This window comes from Periplaneta americana, chromosome 2, assembly GCF_040183065.1.
Source record: "Periplaneta americana isolate PAMFEO1 chromosome 2, P.americana_PAMFEO1_priV1, whole genome shotgun sequence".
Lineage (NCBI taxonomy): Eukaryota > Metazoa > Arthropoda > Insecta > Blattodea > Blattidae > Periplaneta > Periplaneta americana.
This window is the reverse complement of record NC_091118.1, coordinates 22,528,928-22,548,221: the sequence shown is the minus strand read 5'-3', so window position 1 is coordinate 22,548,221 and position 19,294 is coordinate 22,528,928. Positions and strand designations below refer to the sequence as shown.

At 35.5% G+C, this 19,294-nt stretch overlaps 1 protein-coding gene across 1 annotated transcript in view; it reads left to right on the top strand.

Annotated features, from left to right (window-relative positions):
* LOC138716020 (ATP-binding cassette sub-family G member 1) overlaps positions 1–19,294 on the top strand; it is a 356,377-nt gene that overhangs the window by 247,745 nt on the left and 89,338 nt on the right. Inside the window, exon 5 of the mRNA XM_069848948.1 lies at positions 9,582–9,780. Within this exon, the coding sequence (XP_069705049.1) occupies positions 9,582–9,780 (199 nt within the window). The remainder of the gene's footprint in view (positions 1–9,581; positions 9,781–19,294) is intronic.

Sequence of the window (19,294 nt, the reverse complement as noted above, 5' to 3'; positions counted from 1 at the left end):
TCTTAATGTTTACATAATAACGTGCATTTAACATTATATTAATATCACACAGTGAAACGATTAAATATCAACTTATATTTTGTAAAATTTTATGAAGAAAGCAGAAATAATCACACATAACTTGTTGCGTCCAGTCAGCTACAAACAAGGACGAGAATCTAATTTCTTTATACCTCACTCGAATGCAAGAAGAAATAGGTCTTAAGAGCTGTTGCTCTCTTTGCAAAAGTGTATAACTAATGGCAGAACTAGGTAGTGGGCCTTATAAAATGCTGGGCCTTAATACCCCCAGGTACCTACCTTAATAACAAAATATCTGTAGATGCAGTAACTAATGTCATTATGGCAGTTATCTTTAAATAACTTGAAAACGATTAGAGATATATCAAAACAGATTGCGCCATTGTTTTTCTCACAACATTTCACATGATTTTGAGTACGTACATGACCCCCTTTCCGTTTAAAATTTCAGAGTTGCATCCAAAATGGCTGCTTTTGAGATAGCTGAGGGCTAGAATCGAATGTGTCACTGGTAGAGCACTTGATGTTACAAATACTGGTAACACCTATAGTAATCGAAAATCAAGCATATGGAAGATATGTATATGGTTCCAGACTTTTGATTCACTCTGTAGATCAACGTATGTCGTATCAATCAGACTGCTGGTCATTAGCCTTAATATCACCACAACTGTGATGTCGATGTGATACTTTGTCTTCAAGTAGGCCACTGCCGTATCCTTTATTACGCCCCATTGCTCGCAGGCATCATTTCGTATCCGCTATTTATTTCTTAACACGTTGGACAGAACAAAATGAATTGTAATATTAGAGATGTAGATTGAACCTATTCCATTGCTGGTGATCAAACATTCTGCATTGTGTCAGAGATATGCATAAACTGGAACGTACAAGTCACCCAGTTCCGAGAACGAAACTGCATTTGTGTTGGTGTGAATGTTTTAGTTTTGTTTGGATTTACAAATGGAAAATATGTGCCTATGATCTTGTTTAGTCAACTGTCCGAAGGCAGGTTTGAACCTCATAACTAGAGCCAGGATGTTTAGATATTTATAACAGTTAAAATAGGCAGGCAAGAAAGGCAATAGAAACGTAAAAAAAAGGCACAATAATCTTCGAAAAAGGCATTATAAATTTTAAAAAGCCATACTTTATTTTAGCAATAAATTAAATTTAAATTATATCAACATAACTCACATATTTACTTCGTAGTTGATACATGTTGACTTATAAAAAGATTTTTTTTTCGTGATTAACTGTCTTCATGTTGTTTAGTGTCAATTTGATTATGCTATTATTATTATTATTATTATTATTATTATTATTTTTTGTTAGTATTAACCCTAGCTACCTAGCTTCTCGTTTTCAACATTTGTCCTCATATCACGAAATAGATACTCGCTTACAACACCATATCACACTCTCCGTTCCTAAACACAGAACATCCTTCTACCCTTCATCTTTCACCGTTTCTGCAGCTCATCTCTGGAACTCTCTACCACAACATGTCAGAGACTGTCGGACATTGTCTAGTTTCAAAAATAAATTAAAATTGCACTTTTTGAATTAGATTCCTTTCAGTTATAAGCCCTTTTCTCTGCCATAGGTTTGTAAAAATATAGGCTATATATTTCTTTTTCCTTGCTTTCCCCTTTCTGTTCTCTTAATCGCCCGATGAATTTATTATCATAGCCTTTTTATCGTGAATTTTATTTAATTTTCGTATTTCTTTTCTTTTTATTATTATTTTATTACATTCCATTTTGATATATTCTTTCTTACGTTTTTCCATATTAACCATTTGCACCAAATGCGTTGCTTTCACTATATTCCAATGTATTTTACTTTCTTTTTTTTTCTATTATGGTATTATTTTCATGTTGTTTAGTGTCGATTTTATTATGCTATTATTATTATTTTTTTGTAATGTGTTAGTATTCTGTTCTTCAACTTTTTGTTAAATTTTAACTGCTTGTATACTTTGTGACCTGATAGAGTGTAAGAGAAGGCCCTATGGCCTTAACTCTGCCAGTATAAATAGAGTATTATTATTATTATTATTATTATTATTATTATTATTATTATCTTTTCACAAACCTTTCATAACAAAACTGTCCCATCGGTTGAAAACACATGGGTACCAAATTCACTAACGTGAGCATGAAATTTACTTTGCTGTGTTTTACTGAATTTAGGCATTCTAACCGATCTTATACCTTCCGTCACCCGACAATAACTGATTGTTCCTCACTCAAATTTCTTTCTCCTAGAATAATAAGCACGTGTAGCACAAAATTGTAACAGTTAAGATTTGAAAATATGAAAGCAAACAATTGGAAATGCTACGTGACAACTTCTATGAGAACGAGCTTAATATTTAAAATTATAAAGCTGATTGTTGATATCGTGAAGACATGACAATATTATATTTGTAACTGTAAATTGTCGATCATTATTCATATTACACCAATGGTATTAAATCACGATAATTAACAAATTAAACACTGAAATAAATTTCTTTTATTTACCTACAATTGTTAGTAAAGTTAGTCGTTGTTTCAAATATTTAAATTTCACACATTAAATTTAATTATAAAATTGCAAATAAACAAGAAATATTCCTTTAAAATGACAAAAAAAAAAACATATATTAATAAGATACACCTTAAAAAGGCAAAATAGGCGAAATAAAAACGGCCCTATCACTTTGATTTATTCCAAATCACATTTATATCCATGCAACTAATGATTTACTTTCACCCAGTAAAAAAAGGCATTTTGCCAGACTTCCGGGCTCTACAGTCATTCATGAGGCATCTAAGCCTGGAGATAATGGGGTAGAGTGGCCAGTTCCTTTCGCCTTCCATTACATACAGTACATCACTGACTAGCTACGTATTACATTAATAAGATTTCAGATGTATACAAATAATTGAATCGGTGGTTTTGAAAAGGGCATGGGTCACAGTTTTTCTGAAAAAGACATATTGTTGTTTTTGCATTCTATAAGCCTAGACCTACTAAAGGCACCAGTCTAAGGTTCACTATGGTTTCAGTATGTTGTTGAATATTGCGTTTGTTTTGAAATAGGCATCAGTTCCGGACTCATGCCCTCGTCAAAACAAATGACTGGCGGTACATGGCTGTCGTATAAGTGAATCACAGCCAGTTCCACATGGCAAGTTTACTATTGTATTACATGAAGAAAGCTTTACTGTTGATTATAAAGCTTGGTGGGAAAAATTTACGAGAAGAAAGTTTTATCTACAGAATCCTTAGGAAAGAAATTCCAAAAAAAGGATAGAGTAGAGTTTCAGATTTCGAAGTACTCTGTTTGAACGCGAGGAAGGTAATGAAGGTGTATTGAAAACCTCTGATTTTATTGACGGGCTGACGTTTCATCACTTTTAAACTAGCTAAACAAGACGTCATATCTTTACCAACTGAAAAGGCGTACAATAAGTGGTCAGTAAACAAAACAAAAATTGAGGACATCGTTCAACTGAAAAAATACATCCTAGATGACCACTTAACCTTCTATGACGAAATATGTGATTGGCTAACCAAGCATGGGGAAGACATTGAAGGAACTTTTTGTTAAAATAAAATTAAGTAACTTTTCATTTTTTCTGTTATATTTTGAAGTATTTTCATTTCTAACACTTATAAAATGCTACATGTTTTGTTCATTTAGTGTTCAATATTGTTTCATGAAAATATAAACACAGTATTTATGCTTTTATTTTGAAAATTTTGAAAAATGACATCAGTCCACTCATTTCAAATTTTTTTACTGGTTTACCGTATGAGTTAAGAAGCCAAAACTGAGCATAAAATATAGATTTATAATAGGCAATAGCCAAAAAATTGTCCTTGCACTAAAGCTAACCTCGTTCGTATAACAGTTTTTCTTTTCAAAACTTTCGCAAACTATACTGTAATGGTAACTAGTAACAATAAGTGCACTGTAATGGATCTATTTCAATATAGTTTCATGTTGGGAAGAATGGTTTCCTAGCAACAAGTTTCTGTGTGGGAATTGTAACTTTCAAGGCCTAACAATAATAGCTATAAATACAACAAAAACACGATCGTGCAAAAAAAATAATGTAAAAAATTCTGTTATTTTTAAATACACAAAAAATATAACTTAATTTGTACAGTTTGAGCAGACTATCTCTGTTAATTTAGATGACAGCTGAGAATAAATTTAAGCCTAAATAGAGAAGATGACACTAAATGTGCTTGTTTAACATGAAATAGTGCAAAAAGAATACTTCTGCCGAAATGGGTAATTTATTTATACCGAAATTTTGACTGAGCAATAAGATATTAACTCTACGAAGTATTGTACATGCTCTCGTGCCAAGGACACATGAGTACCATAGTAACAGAAGTTAAATACAAAACAAATGACATACTCAGACTCAATAGCAGAGAGATAAATTTCCAGTTCTTACATACTGCAAACGAAATAATTCCTTGTATATAGACAAAACTACTACACTTGAATAACTGCTTTAAAAGCCAGTCATTGTGATGTCCATATTTTGTGGTAATCGGGGAAATATTGCATTTACAGCGAAATAGAAATTCAGATTTACAAATATTTTGACTGAAATAATAAACTAAAACAATACTGGAATACGAATATGTACCTAATCACGTCGAGAGTTATTTGGTTAGTTGATAAACAATTCACAAAGGCAAAAAGAAAAATCTCCGCCTCTCTTTACTTGAATCTTCTTCGTCTTTTCTTTTTGTACTCGTAGCACTTGTTTTCTAATCATGTCAAATATTAGTACAATCTCTAGTCACTTTTTGCCTTGCCAAAAAGCGCCAACTGCACGGATTCCCATCATTATTTCCTTTGTAGATCTTTCGTCGTTGATTCCTACGTAGTTGCCTCGTGCCAAAAGATGAAGGTGCATCAGTTCTCGTTGTTCCTTGCACAAGTGATGATAATTTTTTATAAATGGCAGAATCGCGTCGATGCCTCTCGCAATGTATTCGTTGGTTAAGAACCTTCATTTCTTCGTTTATGACCCAGGTTATGCTTTACTACAACACTGATCAAGTGGAATGCACAATCTATGCATTAACATTACTGCCTTCAGCAGCAGCATCATTAACATTACTGTCATCAACAGGAGCATTAAAATTACTGTCATCAGCAAGAGCATTAACATTACTGTCATCATCATCATCATCATCATCATCAGCAGCAGCAGCAGCATGAACATTACTGTCATCAGTAGTAGCATTAATATTACTGTCATCAGCAGTATCTTTAATAATGTGAATAGTAACAGAATTAACATTAAGCTACTGTCATCGGCAGCAGCATTAAAATTACTGTCATCGGCAGCAGCATTAACATTACTGTCATCATCAGCAGCATTAACATTACTGTCATGGTGTCATCAGCAGCAGCATTAACATTACTGTCATCATCAGCAGCATTAACATTACTGTCATCAGCAACATTAATATTACTGTCATCAGCATCTTTAACATTATTATTTATTTATTTATTTATTTATTTATTTATTATTCTGGTGTAGTTAAGGCCATCAGGCCTTATGAGCAGCAACAGAATTAACATTAGGCTAATGTCATCAGCAGCATTAATATTATTGTCATCAGCAGCAGCATTATTGATATTATTTATTAATAGTTCAAAAGTACATAAACTTAATCTTAAAACTGATACATTCACAAATAATGATAATACACAATATTTACGCAATTTAATAACAAATTTTCTATCATATAATTATTCAACTTATGTGGTTTAACTTACACTTACTTCTGGTTTTAGTGCAAGTTTTCACCCTATCGCAGCAGCAGCATTAATATTAATGTCCTCATCAGCAGCATTAACATTACTGTCATCAGCAGCATTAATATTACTGTCATCATCAGCAGCATTAATATTATTGTCATCAGCAGCAGCATTAATACTACTGTCATTATCAGCAGCATTAACATTACTGTCATCAGCAGCAGCATTAATATTACTGTCATCATCAGCAGCATTAACATTACTGTCATCAGCAGCAGCATTAATATTACTGTCATCATCAGCAGCAGCATTAATATTACTGTCATCATCAGCAGCATTAACATTACTGTCATCAGCAGCAGCATTAATATTACTGTCATCATCAGCAGCATTAATATTACTGTCATCATCAGCAGCATTAACATTACTGTCATCAGCAGCAGCATTAATATTACTGTCATCATCAGCAGCATTAACATTACTGTCATCAGCAGCAGCATTAATATTACTGTCATCAGCAGCAGCATTAGTATTACTGTCATCATCAGCAGTATTAATATTATTGTCATCAGCAGCAGCATTAATATTACTGTCATCATCAGCAGCATTAATATTACTGTCATCATCAGCAGCATTAACATTACTGTCATCAGCAGCAGCATTAATATTACTGTCATCAGCAGCATTAACATTACTGTCATCAGCAGCAGCATTAATATTATGAGCAGCAACAGAATTAACATTAAGCTACTGTCATCATCAGCAGCATTAACATTACTGTTATCAGCAGCATTAACATTACTATCATCAGTAGTAACATTAATATTGCTGTCATCAGCAGCAGCATTAATATTGATTTCCCTATCACAGTCTCTTACATATTGCAGTCCATTCCATATGTTTTGAGTTATGCTATTGACGAATATGATGGAGCGCTTATTGCACGGAGTAACTAATTTCTGAATTGCGATATTAAATCTTAACCCTGAACATGAACAAATATTTGTGAAGAAAGGGAAAACATGTTTTAAACTTTGTTTAAGAGGCCTTATCCTACGAAACAGTAGCCTACATGTTGTTTACTTGAAATTCTCTGCATACTTCTAGACGAAAATAATTTGCGAGTTGGAATACTGATGGCAGAGATAGCGCTGCGAGACAACAACCTAAGTGTGGCTGGTTGGGCTGTGTCTTGTACTTGTTTGATTGTGACTTAAAATCATAGTTAAAAAATTGGCACTTCCTTATATGTTCCAGTGGGTTACGATCTCTTTACGTTCTGTAGGTATAAAATTGTTCTCTCAAAGCGTGCAAGTGATTGTGCATCATTAAGGTTAATAAGAATATCTGCAAAAGGAATGAAGACCTCTGGCAGTAGTCCAACTCACGAAGAGTGCGCTAATGAATGTGTTACATGATGCTGTGCTTATGCCTCTGGTCACGAATGACATAGAATTAATTCATGGACTATTGTTGTCTCCGCAATCAGCACCACCAACATTATCATACCAGCAACACCACTAACAACACCACCAACGAAATCACCGCCGAAATCAACATCTATACCATGAACCCCATTAGTGACACTCCACCTTTACCAGTCAGTTTTATAGTCGCAATTACCAAGTTCTTACCATAATCGGTATTACTGTAGTAACGTTACCAGCAGTATCAAGAACATGAAACTGCCGCCAAATGGCCTCATCGTCACCGCCAATCTTAGAATTTTCAGTCTTAACCTCACAATTATCGTCAGTCTCAACCTCAAAATCAATCTCGTCCACACCTGTGGAGTAATGGTCAGCGCTTCTGGCCGCGAAACCAGGTGGCCCGGGTTCGAATCCCGGTCGGGGCAAGTTACCTTGTTGAGGTTTTTCCGGGGTTTTCCCTCAACCAAATATGACCAAATGCTGGGTAACTTTCGGTGCTGGACCCCGGACTCATATCACCGGCATTATCACCTTCATTTCATTCAGACGTTAAATAACCTAGATGTTGATACAGCGTCGTAAAATAACCTAATAAAATAAGTAAAACATCAATCTCAGCATAGCCTGAACCTCACCATTATTGCCAGTCTCAACCTCACCATTACTGTCAGTCTCAACCTTACCATCAGTTTCAGCATAATTAGTCTCAACCTCATCATCACCATCAATCACAGCATAGTCAGTCTCAACCTCACCATTACCGTTAGTCTCAACCTCACCATCAATCTCAGCATAGTCCGAACCTCACCATTACTGCCAGTCTCAACCTCACCATTATCTCAGCATCAACCTCACCATTACCATCAGTCTCAATCTCACCATCAATCTCAGCACAGTCAGTTTGAACCTCACCATTACTGGCAGTCTCAAAATCAGCATCGCCAGTCTCAACCTCAGCATCGCCAGTCTCAACTTCAGCATCGCCAGTCTCAACCTCAGCATCGCCAGTCTCAACTTCAGCATCGTCAGCCTCAACCTCACATCATCGTCAGTCTCAACCTCACCATCGTCGATCTCAAGCTCATCGTCAGTCTCAGCTTCATCATCGTCGATCTCAACCTCAACATCACCGACAGTCTCAACATCACATCGTCAGTCTCAACTTCGTCAATTTCAAACTCACCATCACCGTCCGTCTGAAACTCAGCATAGTCAGTCTCAATTTCATCGTCAATCTCAATCTTACCATCACCGTCAGTTTCAACCTCATCATCGTCAATCTCAACCTCATCATCGTCAGTCTCAACCTCATCGTCAATTTCAACCTCACCAACACCGTCTGAAACTCAGCATCGTCAATCTGAACCTCACCATCACAGTCAGTCTCAACCTCATCGTCAATCTCAATCTCACTATCACCGGCAGTTTCAACCTCATCATCGTCAGTCTCAACCTCATCATCGTCAGTCTCAACCTCATCATCGTCAGTCTCAATTTCATCTTCAACCTCAACCCCACCATCATCGTCAGTCTCAACCTCATCGTCAATTTCAACCTCACCAACACCGTCTGAAACTCAGCATCGTCAATCTGAACCTCACCATCATCGTCAGTCTCAACCTCATCGTCAATCTCAATCTCACTATCACCGGCAGTTTCAACCTCATCATCGTCAGTCTCAATTTCATCTTCAACCTCAACCCCACCATCATCGTCAGACTCAACCTCATCGTCAATTTCAACCTCACTGTCACCGTCAGTTTGAACCTCAGCATCGTCAGTCTCAATTTCATCTTCAACCTCAACCCCACCATCATCGTCAGACTCAACCTCATCGTCAATTTCAACCTCACTGTCACCGTCAGTTTGAACCTCAGCATCGTCAGTCTCAATTTCATCTTCAACCTCAACCCCACCATCATCGTCAGACTCAACCTCATCGTCAATTTCAACCTCACTGTCACCGTCAGTTTGAACCTCAGCATCGTCATCTCAATTTCATCGTCAATCTAAACCTCATCATCACCTTCAGTTTCAACCTCAGCATCGTCAGTCTCAACCTCATCATCATCAATCTCACCCTCACCATTACCGTCAGTCTCAACCTCATCACCGTCACGACCAGTCTCAGCATCGTCAGTCTCTACCATCACTATTATTACCAATCTCATCCTCTTTCTATAGGTCTACATTACCACCAGCCTCATCACCAATAGCAGCTTCATGACCATGACCACCAATTCTATGATATAATCTTCCCACAAGTGCAGGAAATACCCGGAAATGAACACCGTCTTGGCAGTCCAGAACATCATGCTGGTTGCTTCTGGTTCATGGCGTTTCAGGGTGCGAGGCGTGGAGGGCACGGTGTTGGTGAACGGCCAGGACAGGGACAAGGAGCAGCGCGACTCCTTCTCGAGAATGTCCTGCTACATCCTGCAGGACGACGACTTGAGGCCCGCGCTCACGGTCAAGGAGGCCATGATGTTCGTGGCACACCTCAAGCTGGGCTACTGCACGTCGCACCGCCAGAAGCACAAACAGGTGCGTGTCTTGTGCATTTCTTGACATTTACAGTACATTATAAGTAATTTTATTGCATGTGCCAATAAGTTTGAAAATTAGTTTATGCTCGACCATGCCGAAATGTAGTGATTATACACCTGGTAGCAGTCCTTTAATGCATGTCATTAAAGTACACCTACTCATTAAAGTACAGGTGTTCAGCCAATGACACGTCAGCTTTGTACCGTTATAAAACCGCAAGTATCGATTATTCTCGGATATGCAATCGAAAGAGAATTAGCGAAAAGTCACGGAGGCTGGAAATCCAATACTGTCGCAGAAGGTTATGTTCTCTTACTATAATAATTAGCGTTAATTGTAAATAATATTCAAATAAATTAAATTTGTCATCTCGTTTTCCAATGTCGAATTCAATAATCAAGGTTATATCAAGTTTAACGGGATTACATCAAGGTCAATGACATTATTGTTCCTCGGAAAAAATCAATACTTTCGCGTCTGCGCACATCTCACAATTCACGACCTAGAACAAGGTCACTTCCGATCTTGTCAGATACAAATAAAATGTATACATCTGAATAATTTCAAGTTAGAAATATGGTCGAGCATAAAAAGTCGTATTAAACTCGCCTATAATGGTAATTAAGAAGCTCGTATGAAAATTATGAAACTTGCATGCGCTCGTTTCATAAACATCCATGCTCGCTTCTTAATTACTATCATTATAGGCTCGTTGCATAATGTACTATTATGCTCGACCATGCCGAAATGTAGTAATTATACACCTGGTGGCAGCCCTTTAATGGACCTTATTAAAGTATCCCTATTCATTAAGGTTCAGTTCTTCAACCGATCAGGAAACGCCATTCTAGCATTATGAAAGCGCAAGTATCGATTATTCTCGGATATGCAATCGAAAGACAACTAGCGAAACGTCACGGAGGCTGGAAATCCAATACTGTCGCAGAAGGTTATGTTCTGTGACTATAATAATTAGCGTTAATTGTAAGTAATATTCAAATAAATTCAATTTGTCATCTCATTTTTCAATGTCTAAATCAATTTCAATGTTATATCAAGATTAATGTTCATTTTACTCTCTAGATTATATCAAGGTCAATGACATTTGTCCCTCGGAAAAAATCAATACTTTCGCGTCTGCGCACATCTCACAATTTACGAGATTGCAAAAGGTCAGTCAGATAATAACATGAATACTTATGAATAATTTCAAGTTAGAAATATGGTCGAGCATAAAAAGTCGTATGAAACTTGCCTATAATGGTAATTAAGACGCTCGTATGAGAATTATGAAACTCGCTTGTGCTCGTTTCATAAAAATACTCGCGTCTTAATTACTACCATTATAGGCTCGTTGCATAATGTACTATTAAAAAGTAGTCTATGTCCCTGCTCAATCCACTATCAGAATGATGTCTCGTTACAATTTTATTTAGGTCGTAGTTTCTCCCTTAGATGTGAAAAAATGTATGATATTAGATTACTAGTTGCACAAGAAAGCTCTGTTTTCTACGGTTTGTCTCTTTAGAACAGCGGTGACCAAAACTCGAACTGCAGTGATTACATGCGACAGACAGTCTATGAAGTAAGGAGACGGAGGAAAGGTACTTGGCATGAAAACTACAACCAGTGGTGGTTCCTGTGCTAACATCTTGATCAATCCCGCGGATAAAAATCTCAAGCTTCGTTGCATCAGTAATGTCACTGCTATCATCAAGAGCCAGTGAATAATATAGGGCCTACGATTTTTCTTGCTTCTTCCTTTAACCTTTCTCTTGAATATAATCAGGAATTTTCTGAATTCTTCTCTCTATACTTGGTCTAGAAATTCGTAGTTTTTCAAAATTGAAAACTTCTTATGAACAAATATATTATTTTAATGTAGCGAAGTACATATGATATTTCCATGCAGATATTCTGCGTCATCATACGATGAAAGAGTCCTACGTTCATAGACATCTATGACGTAGTGCAGAGGGCGGCCACTAGAGGGAACCCAAGAGTTGGAGCTTAATCTGAGACGATTCTGTCCGACGCCGGGGTGGTATCCGGTGTGGCTTAAAGCATCAGCACGTAGAGCTGAAAGCCCGGGTTCAAATCCCGGCGCCGGAGAGAATTTTTCTCCGTTCCATTACTCTTTCTTCGTATGATGACGCAGAATATCTGCATGGAAATATCATATGTACTTCGGTACATTAAAATAATATATATGATATGCGTAAATCACTTCGTGATTTAAGACGGCGCTTACTCCGTCGGATCCCGGCCAACTAGTCACTCATATCGAGTGCACCTCAGCACATGTGTGGACTTCGGTCCTACGTTCATAGACATCTATGACGTAGTGCAGAGGGCGGCCACTAGAGGGAACCCAAGAGTTGGAGCTTAATCTGAGACGATTCTGTCCGACGCCGGGGTGGTATCCGGTGTGGCTTAGTGGATAAAGCATCAGCACGTAGAGCTGAAAACCCGGGTTCAAATCCCGGCGCCGGAGAGAATTTTTCTCCGTTCCATTACGCTTTCTTATGAACAAGTTATTTAACCCTTTGCAGCATAGTGGTTGTTCAGAAGAACCACCGTTTTCTTTCTTTCTAAATTTTATGGCACAGATGTTCCGCCAAGGAACCACCTCTTGAGTATATACATCTATGTTTTGAAATTGTGTGGAGAGTTAAAATGTTGAAAAAAATTGATCGAAGCTTTGTTATGATCCATGAAATGAGAAACATAAAAAGTTAATTTGTGCTGCAAAGGGTTAAGCTATTTTAATCGTGACTCTTTTGAAAAATTCTACTCTATTAAAAGTTTTTGAGCACGAGATATTTCAAACCCCATTAGGTAGCTGACTTCCTTACATTTATTTATGTCATCTTTCTCTTCCTGGCTATGATTTAAGACTTACGTCAATTCCTGGCGTTTAACAGTTCGTTGGCACATAATATTGAATCAGTTTTTCTACAACATCATTATTAAATGAATAACTAATAAATAGTTACCTCGTCTAAAGATTAGAAAGATTAAACTTGACATAAAACCTAATAATTTTATCCTTCTAGGGAGAAGATCTAAAAATATCAATATTCATGCACGTACAGAAGAATTACAGAAACACATACTTAGTGATCAGTAATAATAATAATAATAATAATAATAATAATAATAATAATAATACTTACAAATGGCTTTTAAGGAACCCGAAGGTTCATTGCCGCCCTCACATAAGCCCGCCAGCGGTCCCTATCCTGTGCAAGATTAATCCAGTCTCTATCATCATACCCCACCTCCCTCAAATCCATTTTAATATTATCCTCCCATCTACGTCTCGGCCTCCCTAAAGGTCTTTTTCCCTCCGGTCTCCCAACTAACACTCTATATGCATTTCTGGATTCGCTCATACGTGCTACATGCCCTGCCCATCTCAAACGTCTGGATTTTAAGTTCCTAATTATGTCAGGTGAAGAATACAATGCGTGCAGTTCTGTGTTGTGTAACTTTCTCCATTCTCTTGTAACTTCATCACGCTTAGCCCCAAATATTTTCCTAAGCACCTTATTCTCAAATACCCTTAACCTATGTTTCTCTCTCAGAGTGAGAGTCCAAGTTCCACAACCATACAGAACAACCGGTAATATAACTGTTTTATAAATTCTAACTTGCAGATTTTTTGACAGCAGACTGGATGATAAGAGCTTCTCAACCGAATAATAACAGGCATTTCCCATATTTATTCTGCGTTTAATTTCCTCCCGAGTGTCATTTATATTTGTTACTGTTGCTCCAAGATATTTGAATTTTTAATAATAATAATAATAATAATAATAATAATAATAATAATAAAGTATTCAGCGTGGCAATTAATTTTTCTATATACTCCTAATTGAACCGTTGAGCAAAGTAAACACATTACATTTTGTCCGACAGAACAACAAAAAAAAAAGTCTCCACATTCTTTACGAAACCACCTCTAACTGCTTGTAGAGACAGAGTTTGTAGAGCGACATGATACCGCCACTGCTTGCCTTCAGTACGTGAATGAAACACACAGCAATGTACAGGAAACTCCTCGTACCCGTTTGAACGTCTGTGATTACACGATGTAATCACGACACCCGCTTTGGTCACCGCTGCTTTAGAACTTATGCAATTGTTCTTCCTCTGACAAATATCGGCAAGTGAGATGTATTACCTGATAATAGATGTAAGCCAACATACCAGCCAGAACCTCAATCAGAGAATCCTATGTCATTAGTATTATTTCAGATCCGTGAAACTGCCTGAATTGATTGGACGCGTTACATAACCATTCGGTGTAAGATGTTTAGAGAACAGGTTATTATTTTTAGCAGATGTTGCCCGTGAAAAGAAACGTGAAGGTCGTTCGTGAGATACAAAGCGAGACGGCGGAAGTCGTTTAACACATGTCTATGTAATAATTACATGTGTCCGAAGGTTGTGGCACTGACCCCAGCTACTACTAGGATTTCCAGTTTCATTCATTGAGTCATTAGAAACGTTTGTGAGGATTCGTAAAAACAATTAGCCAAGTCACGCATGTTCTCATATATAAACTCTTCAAGATGCACTTTTTAGTGAATTTCAGAATTCGCTTACATTTCCGCTTTCTATTTTCTTCCATTTTGTAACTTTTTCGATTATCTTTCACTTGTTGCTATGTTTATTTCATTCACCCTTTTCTCTTTTACGTACTTGTTGCTTGAATTCCTGCCCCTTATTTTCGTCTTTCCACTTTGTTCTCTCTATTTTCCTCATCCCTGCATTATAATTTCAAAATTGTCTTTCTCTTCGTTTGCTCTCTGAGCTTCTCTTCCTCTTTGGGTCCCCCTCTTTCTCTTTGTTCTCTCTTGCTTTTTTTTGTCCTGCTCTTGTTAGCGTCTTTCGTAATCTTGTTTATGTCTATCCCTTACTCTATGTAAATCACGCCACTCTTGCAAATCCTTAAAGACTGTATATTAGGATGTATAATTAAATCTTAAAGAATCAAGTTCCTAAAGTCGTATGATTTGTAACAATTTTTGTGATAAATGCGTAAGAATGATGTCATTTTTAGTTAAAAATTGAAAAACAAAATCTGTACAAAGCATCTGACAACACATTTTTAACTTCAGAACACTAGCCAACTAAAGAAATGATACTTCTGAATAGTTCGTTCTCTATTTGTAATATTCTTTTACCCTTAAAACTAAAGAAAAATTAGTAATATGCGTTACAAGAGCAGTATGTTGAAGTTTTCATGTTCGAGGAAAAGTTTGAAAAAGCGAAACGTAGTTGAGCTTTTTTAATTTCCGAGAATTGAAAGAAAACACACCTCTCGTGTATCGTACATTATTTTGTGCGAAGATCGTTTATTACATACCTGAAAGAGGAATTTCTAATCAGTTGCAATGAAATCTCCTTCTTGGTTTCTGTTCAGTGACGGCAAATTTGCAAAACAAAAATATCTATCTTCAACATTGTTGCTATAAAATGTTTGGAGTGTTTACTATACTCCAGCAGGCCGTGATATACGTCTGTCTTTTTTTTTTCCCAGTCTATAAATGCGAACTTAAAACAAACGGTAAGGTTATGTAATGATTTATTTTTCATTTTAATATTTTAACAATATTATTTATATAACATATTGCAGTAATAACATCGGCATCTGGAATCGTGTTGATTTTTTCACGGCTTCCTTAATGTTACTTGTATCAGGAATGCAGTAACTTTAGTGGAGTTGTAGAGTTTACTTAATTTTTGCAAATATTTAAAAACAATAATTAACATTGCTATTTAGGTGAAATTGCAGTGGTAAGTTTCCAATTTATAATTATTACTATGTTAAACGTCTCTAAAAATAATGTTAAAAGCCTAAAGCAATAAAATTAATGTCGCGCTTAAGCGGTAAGAAGAGGGAAATTGTTATGTGTGTTACGTTAGGAATAGTGAGTGTGGTATTTCACACTTACCGCGTATTGGTTGTGTGCGAAAAACAAGCAAATACGTAGGATCTCGCACAAAATGTTTATATGATATTTTTTTGCTCAGAATGTCTTCGGGAATAAATTCCGTAAGTAACGGTAAATCCTCGTGAATCACTCTGCACATTTAGATAAAATTTATTTATTTATTTATTTATTCATTTATTTATTTATTTACGTAACCTGGTAAAGATAAGGCCATCAGGCTTCTCTTCCCCTCTACCAGGGGATTACAACTACAATATTAAGAATATAATTACAATTATAATTACAATTAATATTAAATTTACAAATACAACAAAAATCAAAGTACTAAAAGATTAACTGATTAATAAAAGCTAGACAGTTTATTGTAAAAGTTAAGAAGAGAGAAACATTTCTTTTATTGATTAAGTAAAAATTAAACCTAATCTACACAGTAAGAAAATGCTTAATAAGCTTGCTTTTGAACACTACTAAATTCCGACAGTCTCTGATGTCACTGGGTAGGGTATTCCACAAGTGCGAGAGCGAGATTGTGTATGATGATGAATACGATGATTTCTTATGTGTTGGTATGGCTAGTATGCGGCTATTTTGCGTGCGTGTGAAGAGATTATGATATGATGACAGGTAACTGAAACGGGAGGCAAGGTAGGTAGGTGTAGAAGTGTGAAGGACTTGGAAAAGTAGAACAAGAGAATGAAAATTTCTACGTTCGTTAAGCCGTAGCCAGTTCAGAGTTTGGAAGAATGGGGTAATTTGGTCAGCGCGACGGACATCGGAGACGAAGCGAACACAGGAATTATGAACACGTTGTAATCTTTGCGACTGGTTGACATTGAGGTCAGTCAGCAGAAAATCACAATAATCGAAGTGGGGCATTACTAGTGTTGCCACTAGTATTTTCTTGAGTGATAGCGGAAGGAATTTTCGAATGCTGTTTAAGGAATGTAGTATGGAAAGAACTTTTTTGGTAATATGGGTTACTTGGTTATTCCAGTTTAAATGCGTATTAAAGTAAACTACAAGGTTTTTAACACAGGAAGCAAAAGTGTAGTATGGAATATTTCTTGTTTCTGTTTCCTTCTAAAGAAACAATTTCATTTCATTTAATTCTTAATCATTTTTCAGTGTTTGCAATTTCGCAACAATTAAGTATGACGGGTGAAAATCGTTATTAGCGACATCTGTTGATTAATATGAAAAACTATCGCGGAAGAATATAATGGTAATAATAATGAAGTAAAATTTTCATTATGAAAGAAGTAAACTAATATAAACAAATTGCAGGATTACGAAATTCATATAAATATTACAGTACTACGAATCTTTGCTGTATAACCAAGCTACAAATACGACATTATGGTTAAGGAGACAAACATAACCTAATTCAGTGAATGAAATGCGAAGATAAAAAGCTGTTTCATGTTACGACGTACTATTTTTATTGATACGATCTCACTTGTAACGATTCATTGGTAATGTACAACACACTAATTCTTTCTTGAAACAGAAGGATACAACTTCATACTTTACAACAACTTTCATCAGTAATTTTGTAATTAAATAAACTAGTTTTTTTTATGAAAGAGACTCCAATAACGCAGATTGGCCCGTGTATTTCAAAAGAAAATTAAATGGGCCCAATTCAGTGAATAACGCATTGGTTCAGAGTTTTGATTCCTTGGATGTATTTGCCCATTTACATCATTGTTGACCTAGCGTATGATTTACAGAACTGTATTGTTGTTTACACAGAAATCTGGAAAATGACCTACATTTGATTCTATTAGGAAGTAGATGTGACAATCAATTAAAACTCTTGCTCGCAATATATTTACGGAGTTTGGAAGTGTAGAAATAAAAACAAACTGTAAAGAGATTTTGTATAATTATTCCGCGTTGTGATAACAGGAATAATCAGAATGTTTTCATTTTCTTGAAACTAGTCCATCAGAAGCTACGAAAAGGGCATCAAGTTCAGACATTCGATTTACATTCTCCTGTCAGCTATCAAGGTCCTGATTATTGACGCATTTATCTCTGATTAATGAGTAATACATTGGATTAACTTCTTACGCAACTGTATAATTATGTACGTGTGATACGAACTTGTTTTCATATAAATATATTACATAATGATCTTGTTTACAGTTTTTTTTCTTGTCTACGTTTTCGTTATATTTTGACAATTATGCAATAATTTGAAGAGCTTTTACAGCGCATATTGAATTTTTTCTAGACTACTTTATCAATTTACAGTCAATATAAAGAACCTATTTTGTTGTATTTAAAAATGGAATCTTATCATGTAGGCCCTATTTTTTAAATATAATTTTGTTTTGGCAAAGGGATAAATTCCTCCACTTTCTTCAAGAGAACCTGTTTATGCAGGGTGAAGCGTAATAATTTCATTGTTAGGGAGTTATTCTTTGAGATATTTCAAACAAAAAACTTAAATGAAATTTGGGCTGTTTTTGCTTTTCGAGATAAAAATTGTTTTATGTGAAACATTTCAAAGCGTGTTTTAGGAAAGTCATTGATTTAATTCCAAATATGCTCAGTGAATTTAAGAAAGCAGTGTATTATGATAATAAATGACTTTAAAAATTTGCAGAAATTGGGTCCGAACAAATGTACTATTTTAAAATTTATTTTCAGAACGAAAAGTTACGTTTATTCAGTTCGAATTTCTGCAAATTTAAAGGACAAACCTAAAATTCTATTAGTAACTTATTATCATAATACCTGCTCTCTTAAATTGACTGAGCATATTGGGAATTAAATCAGTGACTTCCCAAAACATGCCGCTATAAAATGTTTCATATAAAACGATTTTATCTCTAAAAGGAAGCAAAACCAACAAAATTGTATTAAACTTTGTTTGAAATATCTCAAAGAATATCACCTTGAAATTAATGACATTATTACTGTTCACCCTGCATATTTGCACGAACTTAAGTTCTAAGCATCACAATAAATCATAATTTTAATAATTCGAATGGAGGGTTTCGGAGATATAACAGTTGAAAATTGCGAATTTTTTGAAAATAGATAAATTTGAATATTTTTAATAATTATAAAACTATTAACTTCTGATGCCTCGAAGTTAGACTTTTTTTTATTAAAAATCACATTGAACACTTCTCTCATGTTGAAGAACAATCAGGCTACTCATATTTCGGAAGATATTAATTTTAGAACACATGTTTATTAGACTTTTTGTTGTTTTTGTTTTATTAAAAATCACATTGCACACTTGTATCATGTTGATGAACAAGTAGGCTACTCAAATCTCGGAAGGTATTAATTTTAGAACACATGTTTATTAGACTTTTTGTTGTTTTTGTTTTATTAAATATCACATTGCACACTTGTATCTTGTTGATGAACAAGTAGGCTACTCAAATCTCGGAAGATATTAATTTTAGAACACATGTTTATTAGACGTTTTTGTTGTTTTTGTTTTATTAAAAATCACATTGCACACTTGTATCATGTTGATGAACAAGTAGGCTACTCAAATCTCGGAAGGTATTAATTTTAGAACACAT